The sequence below is a fragment of the Watersipora subatra genome, chromosome 3, assembly GCF_963576615.1.
Source record: "Watersipora subatra chromosome 3, tzWatSuba1.1, whole genome shotgun sequence".
Lineage (NCBI taxonomy): Eukaryota > Metazoa > Bryozoa > Gymnolaemata > Cheilostomatida > Watersiporidae > Watersipora > Watersipora subatra.
Window position 1 is genome coordinate 22,111,195 of NC_088710.1, and position 14,939 is coordinate 22,126,133.

A 14,939-nucleotide genomic window follows, 5' to 3' on the forward strand; every position below is an offset into this window, starting at 1 on the left:
CTACATCCTGTTCAATGCTAACAGTTTGTGATATTTAGCAAACATAGATGGGATTCACTGAATATATATCCTTTGTTTCTTTTTGTGACATCATTTTATCGTTGTCGGCCATCTTTATAGACAATTTTATAGTTTAAAACACGAAGCTTTTGCAATGAACTTTTAAAAACAATGCTTTTGTTTGCAATTTTTTATTATAGTATCAAAACAACACCAAAAAGTACTATTAAATAAAAGAATAACGATCATTCTCTACAAATATGGCGGCTTTTTCTTGAATGAGCCATGTGCAAACGACTTGATGACGTCAAAAAAACGATGGATTGACTTGCACTAATTTGAAAGCGCAGCATGTGAACTTTACAAACTTTACATTGCAAACGTTACTAGTTTCTCATTCAGTCATACCTGAACATATGAGAAAACAAAAATACGAGCAGCATTTTGAGCAAATCTTTTCCTTAAATGTTGGCTTGCAACAAAATTTACATTACAATTATTTGGTATCAAAAGATTCACCATGTCTTACTCTGCTGTGTTGTAGGTGCAAGATATGTGGAAATGTGATTACAAGCTTTCAAAAGCTCAAAAACGAACAGTGAAAAATAACGGCTGTAGGTTGGAATCCCATATTTTGATCACGTATTCAACTCAACAGGGTTATTGTTTAGACGCTTGATGTTATCACGTGGAATGATATATGTATCCCACAAGTATGTGAGAGACTATGTGAGAGACTGCTTTTGATAACTGTCTTGCTCGGTCTCCTTCTTGTATCAAAAAAGTTTTTAAACGTAGGCTAAAAGTTTTAGCGAATGTGAGACAAAAGTGCCAAACCGAAAACAGATAATAAAAAATTGAGACGACAAAATTAAAGTAAGTTTAGTAAAAGATTAAAAATTAGTTTCAAGTGTGTGTTTAGTAATTTAAATTCCTTGAAGTTAAATTTCAAGTTTCTGTTATATAGCAACACAAAAGGCCGCTAGCCTAGCCTAACGTCCTAATTCAACATCTCAGTAACTATCGGGGCATTGCTGAGTGCTCCCGAACTTTTTAATTCCTTCTTTTAGGCAAGGCTAGCGGCGACCATTTCTAAACAGCAATTGGACAGTCTCAAATTAACAGAGACTTTTGGACAAGTTTTGATAAACCATAAGGTGAGTTGTGAAAGACATGACATGAAACTTGGAATATTTTGACATGATGGGTGGCTCAGTCGATTGGTTTAGTTTTTGTGTGTGCTGCTCATCGGATTGGTGAGATATTTGGGTGAATACTTTTGTTTTTGCTCATAACTACGTGGACCTTTGTTATTTTTTGTGTGTGTAGACTACGGCCCGGCCTCGGCTATATCTCGCTAAAGGACACCTTTGCCCAAAATGCATTAAGCTCGTATGTCAAGGTACGACTGTATTGATTAATTGTCAAAACCAAACTTAGATTAGCCTCCCCTGGCTGCAACTCCAAGCATCACTATGTTCTGAAGTTGTTGAATACACATTTTAACTGCTATCAAAATGACACTATATGAGCATACTTGACGCAAAAGAAAAAAATTAGGCTAATTTTATATTTTTAGTCGAACGAAACTAAGGAAATGGTACATTTCTTGATTTTGTACTGTTTAAACGAGTTGGATAAAAACTAAGTAAAAAATCAGATGGTAACAAACTACTTAGGCTTTAAAATGTCTGAAGTGACATGGTGGTGCTGCATAATAAACTAATTTCTTGGTAGTGTCACATAGAGCGATTAGGCTGGGTACCAAGGCACCCGCAGCTATCATAAACATGGTTTTGCAAAAACTTTAGATATAAATAAAGGATGTAGTTATAGAGCATAGGCCGCATTATACGCAGCTTTTCCTTTGGCCGTGCTACAAGTCAACTGGATAGCTATAGCCACATTTTTGTCACCGGTCCCTAAACTAACTTATTCTGGATTGAACTAAAATTTTCGTAAAATGGTCAAACTTTCATACTGCCTTTCATAAAAAAAAGTCACTTGCATCAAAATCATTACTTGGTAAGAAAGCAGAAGTAGAGCCGCCTTGCACATGACCTCTCTCGACCTCTCCCTCACTGCAAACTAGTGTTGGGCCGGTATCTAATTTAGTGCCGGAGCGGATATCCTTGCACATTTTTATCGGTTTTCCCGGTATCGGTATCCTCGGTATTTACCATCTTCGGTATCCATTGCCAACTAAGAAAGTTCGGTATTGTCGGTACTATTGTTCGGTATGTGGTTATCAGTGTGTCATTAAATGGTTTAAACTTTAAATCATAACTGTCTCGAACAATTTTTATCGTTGAGCAAAAAATAGCCTGTGCAAAAACACATTCTTTAGTCAGCAGTATATTGTTACGGCAAAGAGACTCCTTGTTTTAGAAAGCTAAAAAAGAAAAAAAAAATGGAAATATAATTTTCATGATAGATGTTTTTGTTTATTCTATTAAAAAATATAGTTATTGATACGAACGTTATGTATAATAAAGAACAGATAGATAATGGCAAAGTGCTCTCTTTGTTAAATATACTGAAACAGTTTAAAAAAACCTTACTATCACATATTGTAATCAAGTAATGTAATCACATAATTATATGCAGTCCAATTAGAGTCCAGTCCCGTTGGAGTCTTTATACGTCCTCCCATCTATGTAGAACTCCCAAGCCTTCGAGGCTGGTGGCATTATCAATGTAACGTAATATAATAGTAGATACAGTAAGCGTGGAAATTTTCATTGAATTTGTTCGCCAATGCGTGCTGAGATTAGCATGTTCGTCATGAAGCATTTTTTAAAAATCTCCGGATATCCGTATAACCATTTACCAGTAGGCTTTTACGGATAAATACCGATCATATCAAACTGGCCGCGGATACCTTGCTGACACCGAAAATGATTGGTTTCTTCGGATACCGAGAATCCCTCGGTATCGGTAAGAGCGGATAACCCAATACCGGCCCAACACTACTGCAAACCATGTTATGACACTGAACAACGTTCAAGTCAGCACAAATATTTTACTGCTACATTGTCAGTCAACTCTGAATTAGTCTTAACATGTTAACATTGAAAAAGGATAACATCAACTGTTTCTCTAGTACTTATAGCCAGTACAAGATTCTGATAGTCAGCATAGACCTACAAGTTTCCATTATGTACATCCATAACACCAGCCTACATCATCAGTATCGCATTAGAGTACCTATCAAAGGTGAACTTACCCCATTGAAGTGATGCAAATGAAAATAATATTAATATAAAGCTAAGCCATCAAGTTTCAATTTGATGTGATTTTTGTCTTTGTATATACTTGAGATATAAGTGTTTGAAACAATCCTTTCTTGGAAATCTCAGATTCGAGTGAAAGTGCGATTATGACATCTACAGTTGCACATCGGCAAAGCGACTCACAGAAGAGAGATACGTAATGCCGCCGATTGTACATAATAGCTGATGTTAATAGCGAGAGAGACGGACAACCTCGCAACTAGTGAAGTGATCTCAGTACGTCTTTTTCTTATGAGAGTTTCAACTGCAATCAAGTTTTGTTGATCTCAAAACATCCTGGCAGTCAAATCACACCAAACATCTAAAATCTATATATATATAAATTTCAAAGTTTGTAATCTGTCATTCGGCCTGTCCAACTGTAGCGATTAATATTTAGCATCGAAAAATCCATATCGCAGAAGATTTGATCTCGGAACCTCTCATTCACCAGGTGATATGTTAATCCATTGAGCTACACGTGATGCAATAGATTCACTGGATGATATGAGTCGCTATCTGGGTTAAAATACGCATAGTTACGTGCACCGTCACTAAAGGCTGGCTCACACTATACCGCAGTATGACTGCTTTTTCCTTTCGACATTCATCGTTGATTATGTGAACCATAAACCGATGGCATCGATAAAGCAACGCGGACACATTGAGAAAGTTTGCAGATGTAAAACCTTTTCGATATTTCGCTGAGTATAGACGACAGTCTGTACAATGTGAACCATTTTGACGATAGTAATTCGTGGTCGCAGAGTTTTTTATTTCCATTTATTATAGTCGCTGCAGAACTAGTATTTGATTGCAGCACGCAAAAACAACGAGGTTTTTTCGTGAAAAATTAAAAAATAGAACACTACACCACGGAGTATTTGCTGATGCAAACGCGTAAGGGTTTGTGATACTGTGATCATTGTTATCATCAACGATGACTGAAGTATTGTGGCATCAACCGGGCGATACAGCGAGATAGTGTAAATCAGCCTTTAAGCTTCCTTTCATGGCTCTTATTAGTAAGTTTAGCAATGTACATGTAGATACTTGCTTACCCAAATTGGCTATTAGCAATGTGCCGAAGTAATGGCAAGTGGCAGGCAACTACGTTTCCTGCCACTGTTTATAAGCTGTTCTTAATAACCGTGCAACGCCGAGCACTCGTCTAGTAATCGCACGTGATAGAAAAATACCAAAACCTTTAGATAAACTCTACTCAAATTTTGTCTAAGTTCATCTTCAAAGCATAATGTTCGTCCTTCCAACCAGGAAGTAGTGACTGCGTATTTTGTTTGTTAGCAGTTTCCATGGCGACCGTTCCCCTCACCTTTTCTAGTTTGTCTATGTAGGCCGTCAACTCTGCAGTTATCTGGGCAAAAAGAATGATGTCCTCTTCAATGACCTCTATAGCTGGGATCGTTCCTCCAAAAGAGTCAGCTACAAACTTGAGAGCTCGGTTGACAAAGTTGCCGAGGTTGTTGAGGAGCTCACTGTACATACAAATAGATGTCAATGAACAACGGCTCATGCCATCAAATCGATTTAAAAATGTTTCACACAATATATAGACATTACTACCTTGCGCAGCTCTCTTAGTGAAACACAGTCAGACCTCTACATGCAGGGAAATGAAGGTCGTCGTGAGATGGGCCTAATATAATAAAACTATTGCATGCGGGAGCACATGGTCCTATTAAAATAAAACGTATTAAGGTAAATTCCTTCTACAGGTCAAAAACCATTCATAACTCCGTAATAACTACTGTAGGCAATACCAGTTAGCGTTATGTAAAAACACTAGGTAAATGCCTGGCGTTGCACAGGTAATTTTTGTACAGGAAATATATTTTTATTCAACATATAGAACATTCACCATTCTAAATGAAGATGTTTATTTATTTCTATATGTGCTATAAGTTTAATTAGGTTTTATGCTATATATACGTATATTTATAGCATTTGAGAAAACTGGGCACATATCGTTTACTCACTATTTACTGGGCACAGTAAATGAAAGCGTGAAACATGGATAATTTAAACAATTGCCATAATAGATGCTAATTACAGATGTAAAAAGCATGTGCACAATTAATCTACTGTACAGTAATGTGGCTGCTTTGTGTAGCGGTTAGCTTGCCTGTCCGCAAAAACTTTATTTTTTATCGCACTTTTTTCTTAACAATGATCAGCCGTGCCAGATGCATTACAGCTACGGGAGTTATACTAATTGTAGATTAATGGACTTCGGTGATTTTTTTGATCAACAGTATTACAGAGAGTGATTATTTGGATTTTTATTAGTAATAATAATGCAGTAAGCTGTAATAATATTGATAACTCTTCTGTCTCTAACATGCTCATATTAGTAGCAAAAATAGCTGAAAAAGAGTCAGAGCTCATTCTGCAACAAATTTGTGGAATTTTTTATGGCATCAGCTGATGTGAAATATTAAGCTGATTAATTTGGTCTCAGGACCTTTGTAATAGACTGTGGTTCAAAAGTTATGGTAATTTTTAGGCGCCCGTGGTCAAATATTAGGTTTTACTGAATATTTAATTATATCTTTATTATTAAAAATTCATTTGACGTCAAAAAAGTTAACAAAACCGTAATGAATTAAAAACCCTTTTCATTGCTACTTTGGTTCCAAAAAGATGAAAACAGAAGGGTGCCCGGTGCTAAACATACTTAACTCTTTCACTACCGCATTAAAATCTTACCGAATGAATATTCTGCCCGAAGTAACAAAACAAATTTCTCGAAAAGCCGATATACCGTTAGTATTTAAGCAATATCTCGAGAATAAAAAGAGGTATCGCTTTACTGTAAAATACATCTTATTCAAAACAAAATTTTATACAAGATAAGTACAAAGTAGATTCCACTCTCGTAAAATATCTAACATTTTATTTGCATTGAACAAACGCGGTGTTTTTCCTTTGCATGACGATAATGATCTGGTTTTGCCGTTTTGAAAAATGATTAGAAATGGAATCGTTGAACCAAAAAATTTTCTTTTAGGTGCACGTGATTGGCAACAAGGTTGTTTCATTGGAAACAAATTTTGATTGCTCTAACTAATGTGTAGGCTTCGTAATGAAAAGAAAAGTGAAACCCTATTGATAAGCCGATATATTGTTTTACGATTGGTACTTTTATCACTGCAAATTGTTGAAAATAATTAGCCAAAATTATTTTTATTAATATCACATGATTGGCAACAAGGTTGTTTCACTGGAGACAAAAATTTATTAGTCTAGCTATTGTATAAGCTTCGTAATTAAAGGAAAAGTGAACCATATTAAACCATTAGTAAACTATATTAAAAAGCCGATATATGGGCTTACGGTCTGTACTTGAATTACCACGAAAGCCGATATATCGGCTTACGGTAGCGAAAGAGTTAAAGGTAGAGGTGATGACAGAGATACACGCATTATTTACCAGCTACTAAGTTACACTAACTATAAAGACCAACCAAATTGGCTTATTTATATTTTATTATGTTTATTTGGTTTTTAAAATTCTTTAATTTTATTTGCTATTTTAAGAAACCTTGACATCATACGTTAAAAACTGCTTGAAGTATACATAAAAAATTGAAGATGTGGTGGTAACCTGAAGGATTCGTTTGATGAATGCGCACTAAACGCTGTTTCCATTTTCTGAAACTGTCTCACTCGAGTGTGAAGTGATAAAAACACTTTGTTTTGACATTTTTTTTAATAAAATAACGCTAATCTCTTCTATTTTTTAATTTTCAAAAGTTGTAGACTGCAATAAAAGGGCTTGGTTATCAATCGACATTGTTGTGACCTGTTATGAATATTCACAAACTTTGGATTCCCTAGCAGACAGTCTCCCTATGCCTAGCCCGTTTGACTTACAATCACCTGTTATTCTTGAGGAGGAAGTCGTCCCAACTGAAGTTGCTGTCCTGTGATTCTGGTCGCACATACAATAGATAAAATCTCCAGATATCTGCAGGAATACCAGTATCCTTAGCATCTGTTCCAAAGACCCCGACACCTCGACTCTTGCTAAACTTGTCCTCCTCATAATTAAGGTATTCTAAAATAGCAACAGTAATAAATCTTTTGATATTATCAATGATATACAGCCCCCCAAGGATAGCCGACGGCTGTCATATGGGCGGGGTTTAATGATGGAGCTCTGTTAGGATTATGCTGGCCTGGGTTTCGGAGCTAACACAGCTCTCGCGGGGCGATCGCATTGCCTTGTTAGGTTTTGAAAAACACGACTCGCTGTTATCGTTTCATTAGCTCATTCAGTCAGTAGACCCGCGGTTCACAATAGCAAACCTTGAATTTCTACAATAAAGGGGTGATACATAACCAAAATAATACATCCATACAAAATAAGACATTTCAAATTACCTACTTTTAGTAATTTTAAAATTTGTAAAGGTTGTAGTATATGCTTAAAGTTGAATATAATTTACCCGAACAACGGCTTTTTTTCCTAGTTTTTGATTAATATCTTGCCACCCTTAATATAAAATGACAAAGTCTTTCATCATTTTCGCATTGTTTTACCTGGCCAATAAGATGGGACAGCAGGCAAAGTTGTGCAGTGTAGTTTTCATACTCAAAATCTAAATACAAAACCGAATTTGAGCTATTTTACAATAGTGACTATTAATATCACGAATGCTTGCGAATGGCAACTGACTGATCATAATGGTGACAATATTGGGATACTATATTTATTTGACAACAAAGTGAATTCACCAGATAAGTAAAATAACCACTATAGTTCATAATATTTGTAAATTTACAAGGGGCTTTATTCAGCATATTCGTTTGTTCGGGTGCCGTGTTCGGGTTCATCCCAATAGAGCTCCATCATTAAACCCCGCCCATATGAGAGCCGTCGGCTATCCTGGGGGGGGGGTGTATATCATTGATTATTATTTGATATTATTGCCACACAAAAGACATCCATATAAAACTACAATTCAATTTCGCATTGTCCCGTTTCTAAAATCAACTAATACGTCTACTAATACGCTTGGTAGTCCTGTGTACCGTGAGAGATCGTGATGATCACTATGAGTAGTTTATACTCATAATGATCATTAGACCTACATTATATTAATTATCAGTATGAGCATAATGTAGGTGGTGTAGTTGCTAGTCCACCAGATAGTAACCCAGAGTATCCGAGTTCAATGCCTGTGCGAAGCAATTTTCTCCTAATGCTCTTAGCGTGACTTTGGACAAACAGACGGACATAGCTCTTATTATAGTAAAGAATGTGCAGGCTCCAACTAACTTTGATTATTACATGAAGACTTGGACTACAAGCAGCATACCAAAGTGAAGGACAATGTCCACGAAATATGACAGCCAAACAAATTTAGAAAATGGAATCCTGGTGCTAGCCACAAAAAAGCAAAATGTGGATTCGGCTTTTCTCAATTTTAACGATGAGAAATTAGACATCTTATGTTAATACAAATAATAAATATTTTATTATTTACACAACTATACTTAAACTTTATACTAATTCAGTGAATTATCTAAAACAGAGACTGTATGCAATGCTGCCTATGGACGGGCAGACCAGCTAAAAAAAACCGTTCTTTCCGATTTACCACGAAAATAACAATATAATATAAACTATTACAGTTGATCAACGCCTAATAATATTTTATTTTAATTGGTTTGTCATGATATATATTCAAGCTTTCCACTTCATGTCTATTCTCACTGCTACTCAGGCTAACCCTGATTACTATATAGGAGTCCTTCAGGTACACTGTAACGATTAGCCTGCTGAAATCCTTTGCTGAAATTTCCAATATTCCTTCAACTAGCAGTTTATAAGAGTCGACGTCTGGAGCCACTGAAGACAATTCTATAGACACGGCGTGGCTAACTGCTCAAACAAACACTCTTTTCGACATCCCCTATCATGCTTTTTTAAAATCAGCTTTTTTGAATAAGTAGTTTGGTTTCGAAAGTTCAAGTTGCACAAACGTTTAACCTGACGCAGTCTCTGAACAATCAAACCAGTCGGATATAAAAATACTACAAACTTGTAGTTGTTGAATATAAGATAAGTGAACTAGATATTAACCAAATTTTTCATGTTGAAGATATTTCAGTGCTCCAACTTTTAACCTGCCAATTGAATTGGATACAAACACATGGAGCCCCCCATGCCATGATGCTTGTATTTGGATAATCATGTGCTGGTAGTTAATCCAATAGAGAGGTTAAAAGTTCATTGCATAACCCTTTACCGCAGCCACTATATATCAAATTCTGATATATAAAGGTATAGATTGAGAAATTTGGTATACAATTGGAAAAAGAAATGAGAGAGCATGATTTTGTCATATTTGTGTCATCTCCATCATTTGCAATACACGTAGTACCTGTGCTATCAGTGCATATGCTAAGGCAACATCTACTATCTTTGGTTCAAATACATTAAATGATATGTTTGAATACTGACCTGTGGCACAGAGATGATTTACCATAGTGTAGTTGTCCTTGGCTCCAATTTGAGTACATGGGAAGACGACACTATGGAATGGAACATTGTCTTTAGCCATAAAGTTGTAGAGCTCCACCTGCGTGTAATGAAGAGTTGTGAAGGAAGCCAACTACAGCTCATAGAATTGACTTCCACATTCTATAATAATATGCAATCCGCATGTTCCATTGGCTAATCAATTGCTAGGATGGCCAACAAATTCAGTGTGTGTATTTACCTGGTGAGGGTTCTTCCACCACTTCTCCCATTGATCTGTGTAATTAGCGGTTATGGAAACATACCCGATAGGAGCATCAAACCAGACGTAGAAGACCTTGTCTGTGAATCCCTATAAGGCAACGGAGTAGGTTCAATTATGTATAATGACAGAGAGAAAGAGAGTGCTGTAGACAAGTTCTAACAGGAGAGCATGAAGTTTGACATAGCCTATATATCATCATGGAAACAAGACAAGATCTCCAACTGTCTTACATTAAGAATTCTAATGGTATTATTTTATGCATTATTTTCTCTGCGTGGCCTGATCCGATTTTGTCAGCAATAACAGGCGAAATCATGCTGAGGTAAAATAAAATGATTGTCAGCTTTATAGAAGGTAGAAAAGCACATACAAATGTAGTTGATAACTTCTAAAACAATCCAAAATATTTGTACTTTCATTTACTAAATGTGCATTGATTTGAAATGCATATCATGACTAGGTTTAGAGGTTTATAATTCAAATTATTTTGATTAATTGAGATACAGAATCATTATTTTAAAGTTTACACAGACTCAGATAGTTGTTAATAACTAATGCTGACATTCCTTTAAGATCTACTGTTTATATATCATAGTTTGCAATATCACTAGATACTGGATAAGTTGCTATAGACCTCACACTAATACATGAGAGAACTTAGGTCATGCAAATGCATGGAGTCAAAGGACAGTACATTGGGTGGTGTTTTACCGGTACCTGAAGACGTTTATTGGCATGCAATAGACACCTTAAGGCGTACGGAAAATCAATGAGTATGTTCCAAGACATTATAATGGTAAAACTAGTGATCTCTGAGGGACGGCGCGGATTGAATATGCAAATCAGTGTGAAACAGGTTAAATAACATTAAAACCTCTTAAGAGAACTCTGTGGCACGTAGATATATCTCCATGATTGTTTAATAACTTTATACTGAATGAACTCAATAACGTTATACCAATTGAATACTCTATGATAATGACATAGCTCTATGGCAGGTTGAATATCTCTATGATTGCAGAATGATTTATGACTAGAGTTGAACAACTCTATGGCAAATGAAGATCTCTATGGTTTTGAACAGCGCGATCGTAATTGATGAATAACTCTATGGTAGTTGAACAGCCCTATGGTAATAGAATAGCTTCATAATGGTTCAATAGCTGGGTGTGATTAAATAACTCTATGATTCTCACCTTGTTTGACTATGATTAGCGGGGTCACAAGATATTTTAAAGCTTCTTTTATAACCGACAAGAAAATAGCCCAAGATCAAGGAAGATGCTTGGGGTTCTCACCTCGAGAGGAACTGGAGTACCCCACTTAAGGTCTCTCGTGATGCACCGAGGCTTCAGGCCATCGCGCAGCCATGACTTTGTGATAAGCCTAGCATTATTGGTCCATGTTCCTTCATCAAACTGCCCATCCAAATACTCGGAAAGAGGGTCTACCAACTATAGGACATTGGATAGTGAAAGCATGACATACAGACATGAGTGAGCCTAGAGTCAGACACTTGAACGACGGCAGCAAGGCTTATGAGGTCAGGAGCTTTAAATAGGAAAAATAGGAAAAAACTGCAACCGAACATGTTCAGTCACATACATGATTTGATTTTGTCTGGTACAACCAAGACCAGCAAAAACTTGATTAAACAGTATTCGATAGTGAATGGAATGTCTAATTTATTTTCTCCAAAATAATTGAAATGATTCGGAATACAAAAAAATAAAAAATGAAAAACATTAACTTTCTGAGTTTGGCGCTGACTCATACACCAGGTCCTTGCAAATGCTGGTTGGATTGCTTGAGATGTGTTCACTACAGAAGCTCTGGCTAGGACAAACGAATGCGTGAAAGTTCAGAGCACTTTATAGATAGTGGCAAGTGAGTCCTCTGTACTGATTAGAGAACATCATCCAGCAGTGATTGATAACTTAACATGGCACTTCCTCACACTTTCACCTATTTCATTTTACTGAGCTATATTTTGTGCTTTACCTAATGCTATACCTAATTCTCTACACGTCTCGTTTTAGAGTGAAATTCATTGCTTAAAGATGAACTCACACAAAATGTTAGCAGATTTTATCAGAGAGTATCGATATTTTGCTATTATTTGTGATTGTTTTCAATGTTTGAGGTGATCTGACTGCCGAGATGTTTCAAGATTAAAATCGACAAAACTTGATCGCGGTTCAAAAGTTCAAGAGAACAATATGTGTGAAACGACGCTATTAGTTGATATAATTGATATCGGTCATTGTGTTCAAACTTCCACGTCTCTATTCTGTCGATATTTTTACAACTAATGACGTCATAATAGCATTTTCACTTCATCTGAGCGTGTTAACCACGATGAAGTTTCTCAATCTTAATTTTGAAACATCCTGGTAGTCAGATCACCTGAAGCATCCTAAACAGCCGCAAACGATACAAAAATACAGACACTTTCTGATAAAATATACTAAAACTTTGTGCAAGGTTATCTGTAACAACTCTCAACTATGACGAGCTAAAAGTATGTTTCTGGAACTGTACGACATTCGATTTTTATTGTAGATACTCTTAAGTATTTCTGACATAGTTAACTTGAGATTTATCTACCTACTCTGGGTGGTGCTAGAGAACAATAATATATATATAAAAATACACAAGCAGTAACAAAATGTGATGAAAGGGAGATATGATTGACTAAAACATACTAGATCAATATATGACTCCAAATACAGGTGCTCTGAGAGAAAAAAGGTAATAGCGCGACGTGTGATCTGCAAAGTGTAAGACAAACACTGACAACAAGTTGTACACAGTACAGCCAATGAAAATGACACTAGAAGCAGGTACTCTGATGGAATACACTACAAGGGCTGAAGTGGAAATTTCTCAAACTAAAATGAGAAGCTTGATGAAAATCAAATGAAAACAAGTGACATTAGGAAAGAAGAAACGGCATCACCGAGATGCATGGTAGCAGCCAACCTTTGGGAGGTCAAGAAACAGATGATTTGAACTCTTCACCACTGGAGATGCTTTACAGAGTTTGCACTTTGGTTTAATCAGATCAACTGCGTTAATGAGTTTGCCACACTTATCACACTGGTCACCCCGAGCATCCTCATAACCACATAACGGACATGTTCCCTCAGCAAACCTGTCCGCAAGAAACCTACAAAAGGCAGCAACGTAAGGTGCTCTGCTACAACAGTACGACCAATCGAAAAATATCAAACGCTGCTGTTTCTCTTATCTACCAGACATGGTAAAATTTCTAGTTGGAATCTGAAGAATACATGAACGGTACTAAGGGCTGGTTCACACTATATCGCCATATGTTGGCATCGTCCTCTGGAGATTATTCATCGACTATGTGCACTGTAACCAATGGCATCGTCGAAGCAACACGGATACGTCGGAAAAATTTGCAGCTGTCAAAATTTCCCGATAGTTTGACAAGCATCTACGACAGCCTATGCGATGTGCACAGCTTCGGCAATGATGATTGGCTGTCGTAGATTTCTTGACCTATATTTTCTTTCATGACAGATGCTGCGGGACTAGTATTTCATCGTCTCCGAACAAAGCAGTAACAAGAGCACTATTACAGACACTAGGTGATAGAGGTGTGTTTTATGGAAAGTTTAGCATCAAATGCGATAATAATGATAAGCTAAAAAGGCGCAGCATGCAAAAAACAAAAAAAGACAGTAGGTAGACACTTGTCTATTTTATCTTTGCGATCAGCAATCTCTGCGACCAACAATCCAGTCCATTTGGAATTCTCGGTTAATGAGATTCATCTGTCCGAACGCACAACAGCGCAACAAAAGCCACATTGAGTGGCTTCATATTGTGAAATAACAAAGGTCAAGGCTACTTTCAAGTTGAAGTTTAACTTTTATTAGGCTCCCATAATATAAATTAAACTAAAGAGTAAACCATATTTTTTTAACAAATCCTATTAGGGGTGAGCACAAACATTCTCAATACACAGACTTGAAAATATGATTGGGTCCAGCAGTCTAAATGGTCCAATATTCTAGTACAGGATAAGATCATTGTATGGATAAGAGAGAGATACTTCTGAGAAAACTATAGAATGCAGCTAGGCCACGAGCAAGTACAATAATAAAAACAACAATATTAAAACAAAATAATTTGTATGACCATGTATAGCCCTAGAGCTATAACAAGTTGTACAGTTAGTGAATATATGACAAACCTAATGTGATGCCAACTGTGTCTCTACTCTCTACCAGTGATATGTCTGTTTTGGAGAACTATTTGCTGCAGGTTTACATTTTTGAAATTTCTGAAAGTGTTGAGACAATAGAAAGCATGTCTGCAGCCCAGACAGAGCTAAGTTCTGCTTTGTAAAAACATTGATTTTTTTCGCAATTTTTTCCTTCGCAATGACCATCTGGTGTCAGACGCATTACAACTACAAAGGCTTCACCAATTGTAGGTCAATGGCCTTTTTGTGATTTTTCTATTGTATAAAAGTCCTAGTGACAGTGATTACTTTATTTTCAGCAATAATAACCACTCCGTAAGCTGTGGTAATAGCGATAACCTTTGTGTCTCAAAGTACACTAAAGTTTGTTACTCATGGTAGGAGGGGAAGGGCTAAGAAAATGTCCGAACTCGATCTCTAATACAATTCCAAACTTATTTTTGTAGCATCAGTTCATGTGAAATTTGATGCTGATTACTTGGTACCAAAATATTTTTCGTAGCCCTTGTAGTTCAAAAGTTATGACAACTTGAATACGCCATTGTGCAATATTAGATTTTACATAATATTTAATTATATCCCTTTAAATCAGTAAATCTAATTTTAGTCAAGCATTTTGTTGTAAATGTAGACTTTTAAGGAATAGATGCCATGAGAGGA

The 14,939-nt window shown here is 36.3% G+C and overlaps 1 protein-coding gene across 1 annotated transcript in view; it reads right to left on the minus strand.

The window, feature by feature from the left end:
- The window catches only part of LOC137392030 (methionine--tRNA ligase, cytoplasmic-like), a 44,898-nt gene that overhangs the window by 11,026 nt on the left and 18,933 nt on the right, over positions 1-14,939 (minus strand). The window contains exons 10-15 of the mRNA XM_068078619.1: positions 13,028-13,214; positions 11,344-11,499; positions 10,022-10,132; positions 9,763-9,880; positions 7,173-7,350; positions 4,606-4,768 (exon numbers count right to left, since the gene is read on the minus strand). Coding sequence (XP_067934720.1) covers positions 4,606-4,768; positions 7,173-7,350; positions 9,763-9,880; positions 10,022-10,132; positions 11,344-11,499; positions 13,028-13,214 — 913 coding nt within the window. The remainder of the gene's footprint in view (positions 1-4,605; positions 4,769-7,172; positions 7,351-9,762; positions 9,881-10,021; positions 10,133-11,343; positions 11,500-13,027; positions 13,215-14,939) is intronic.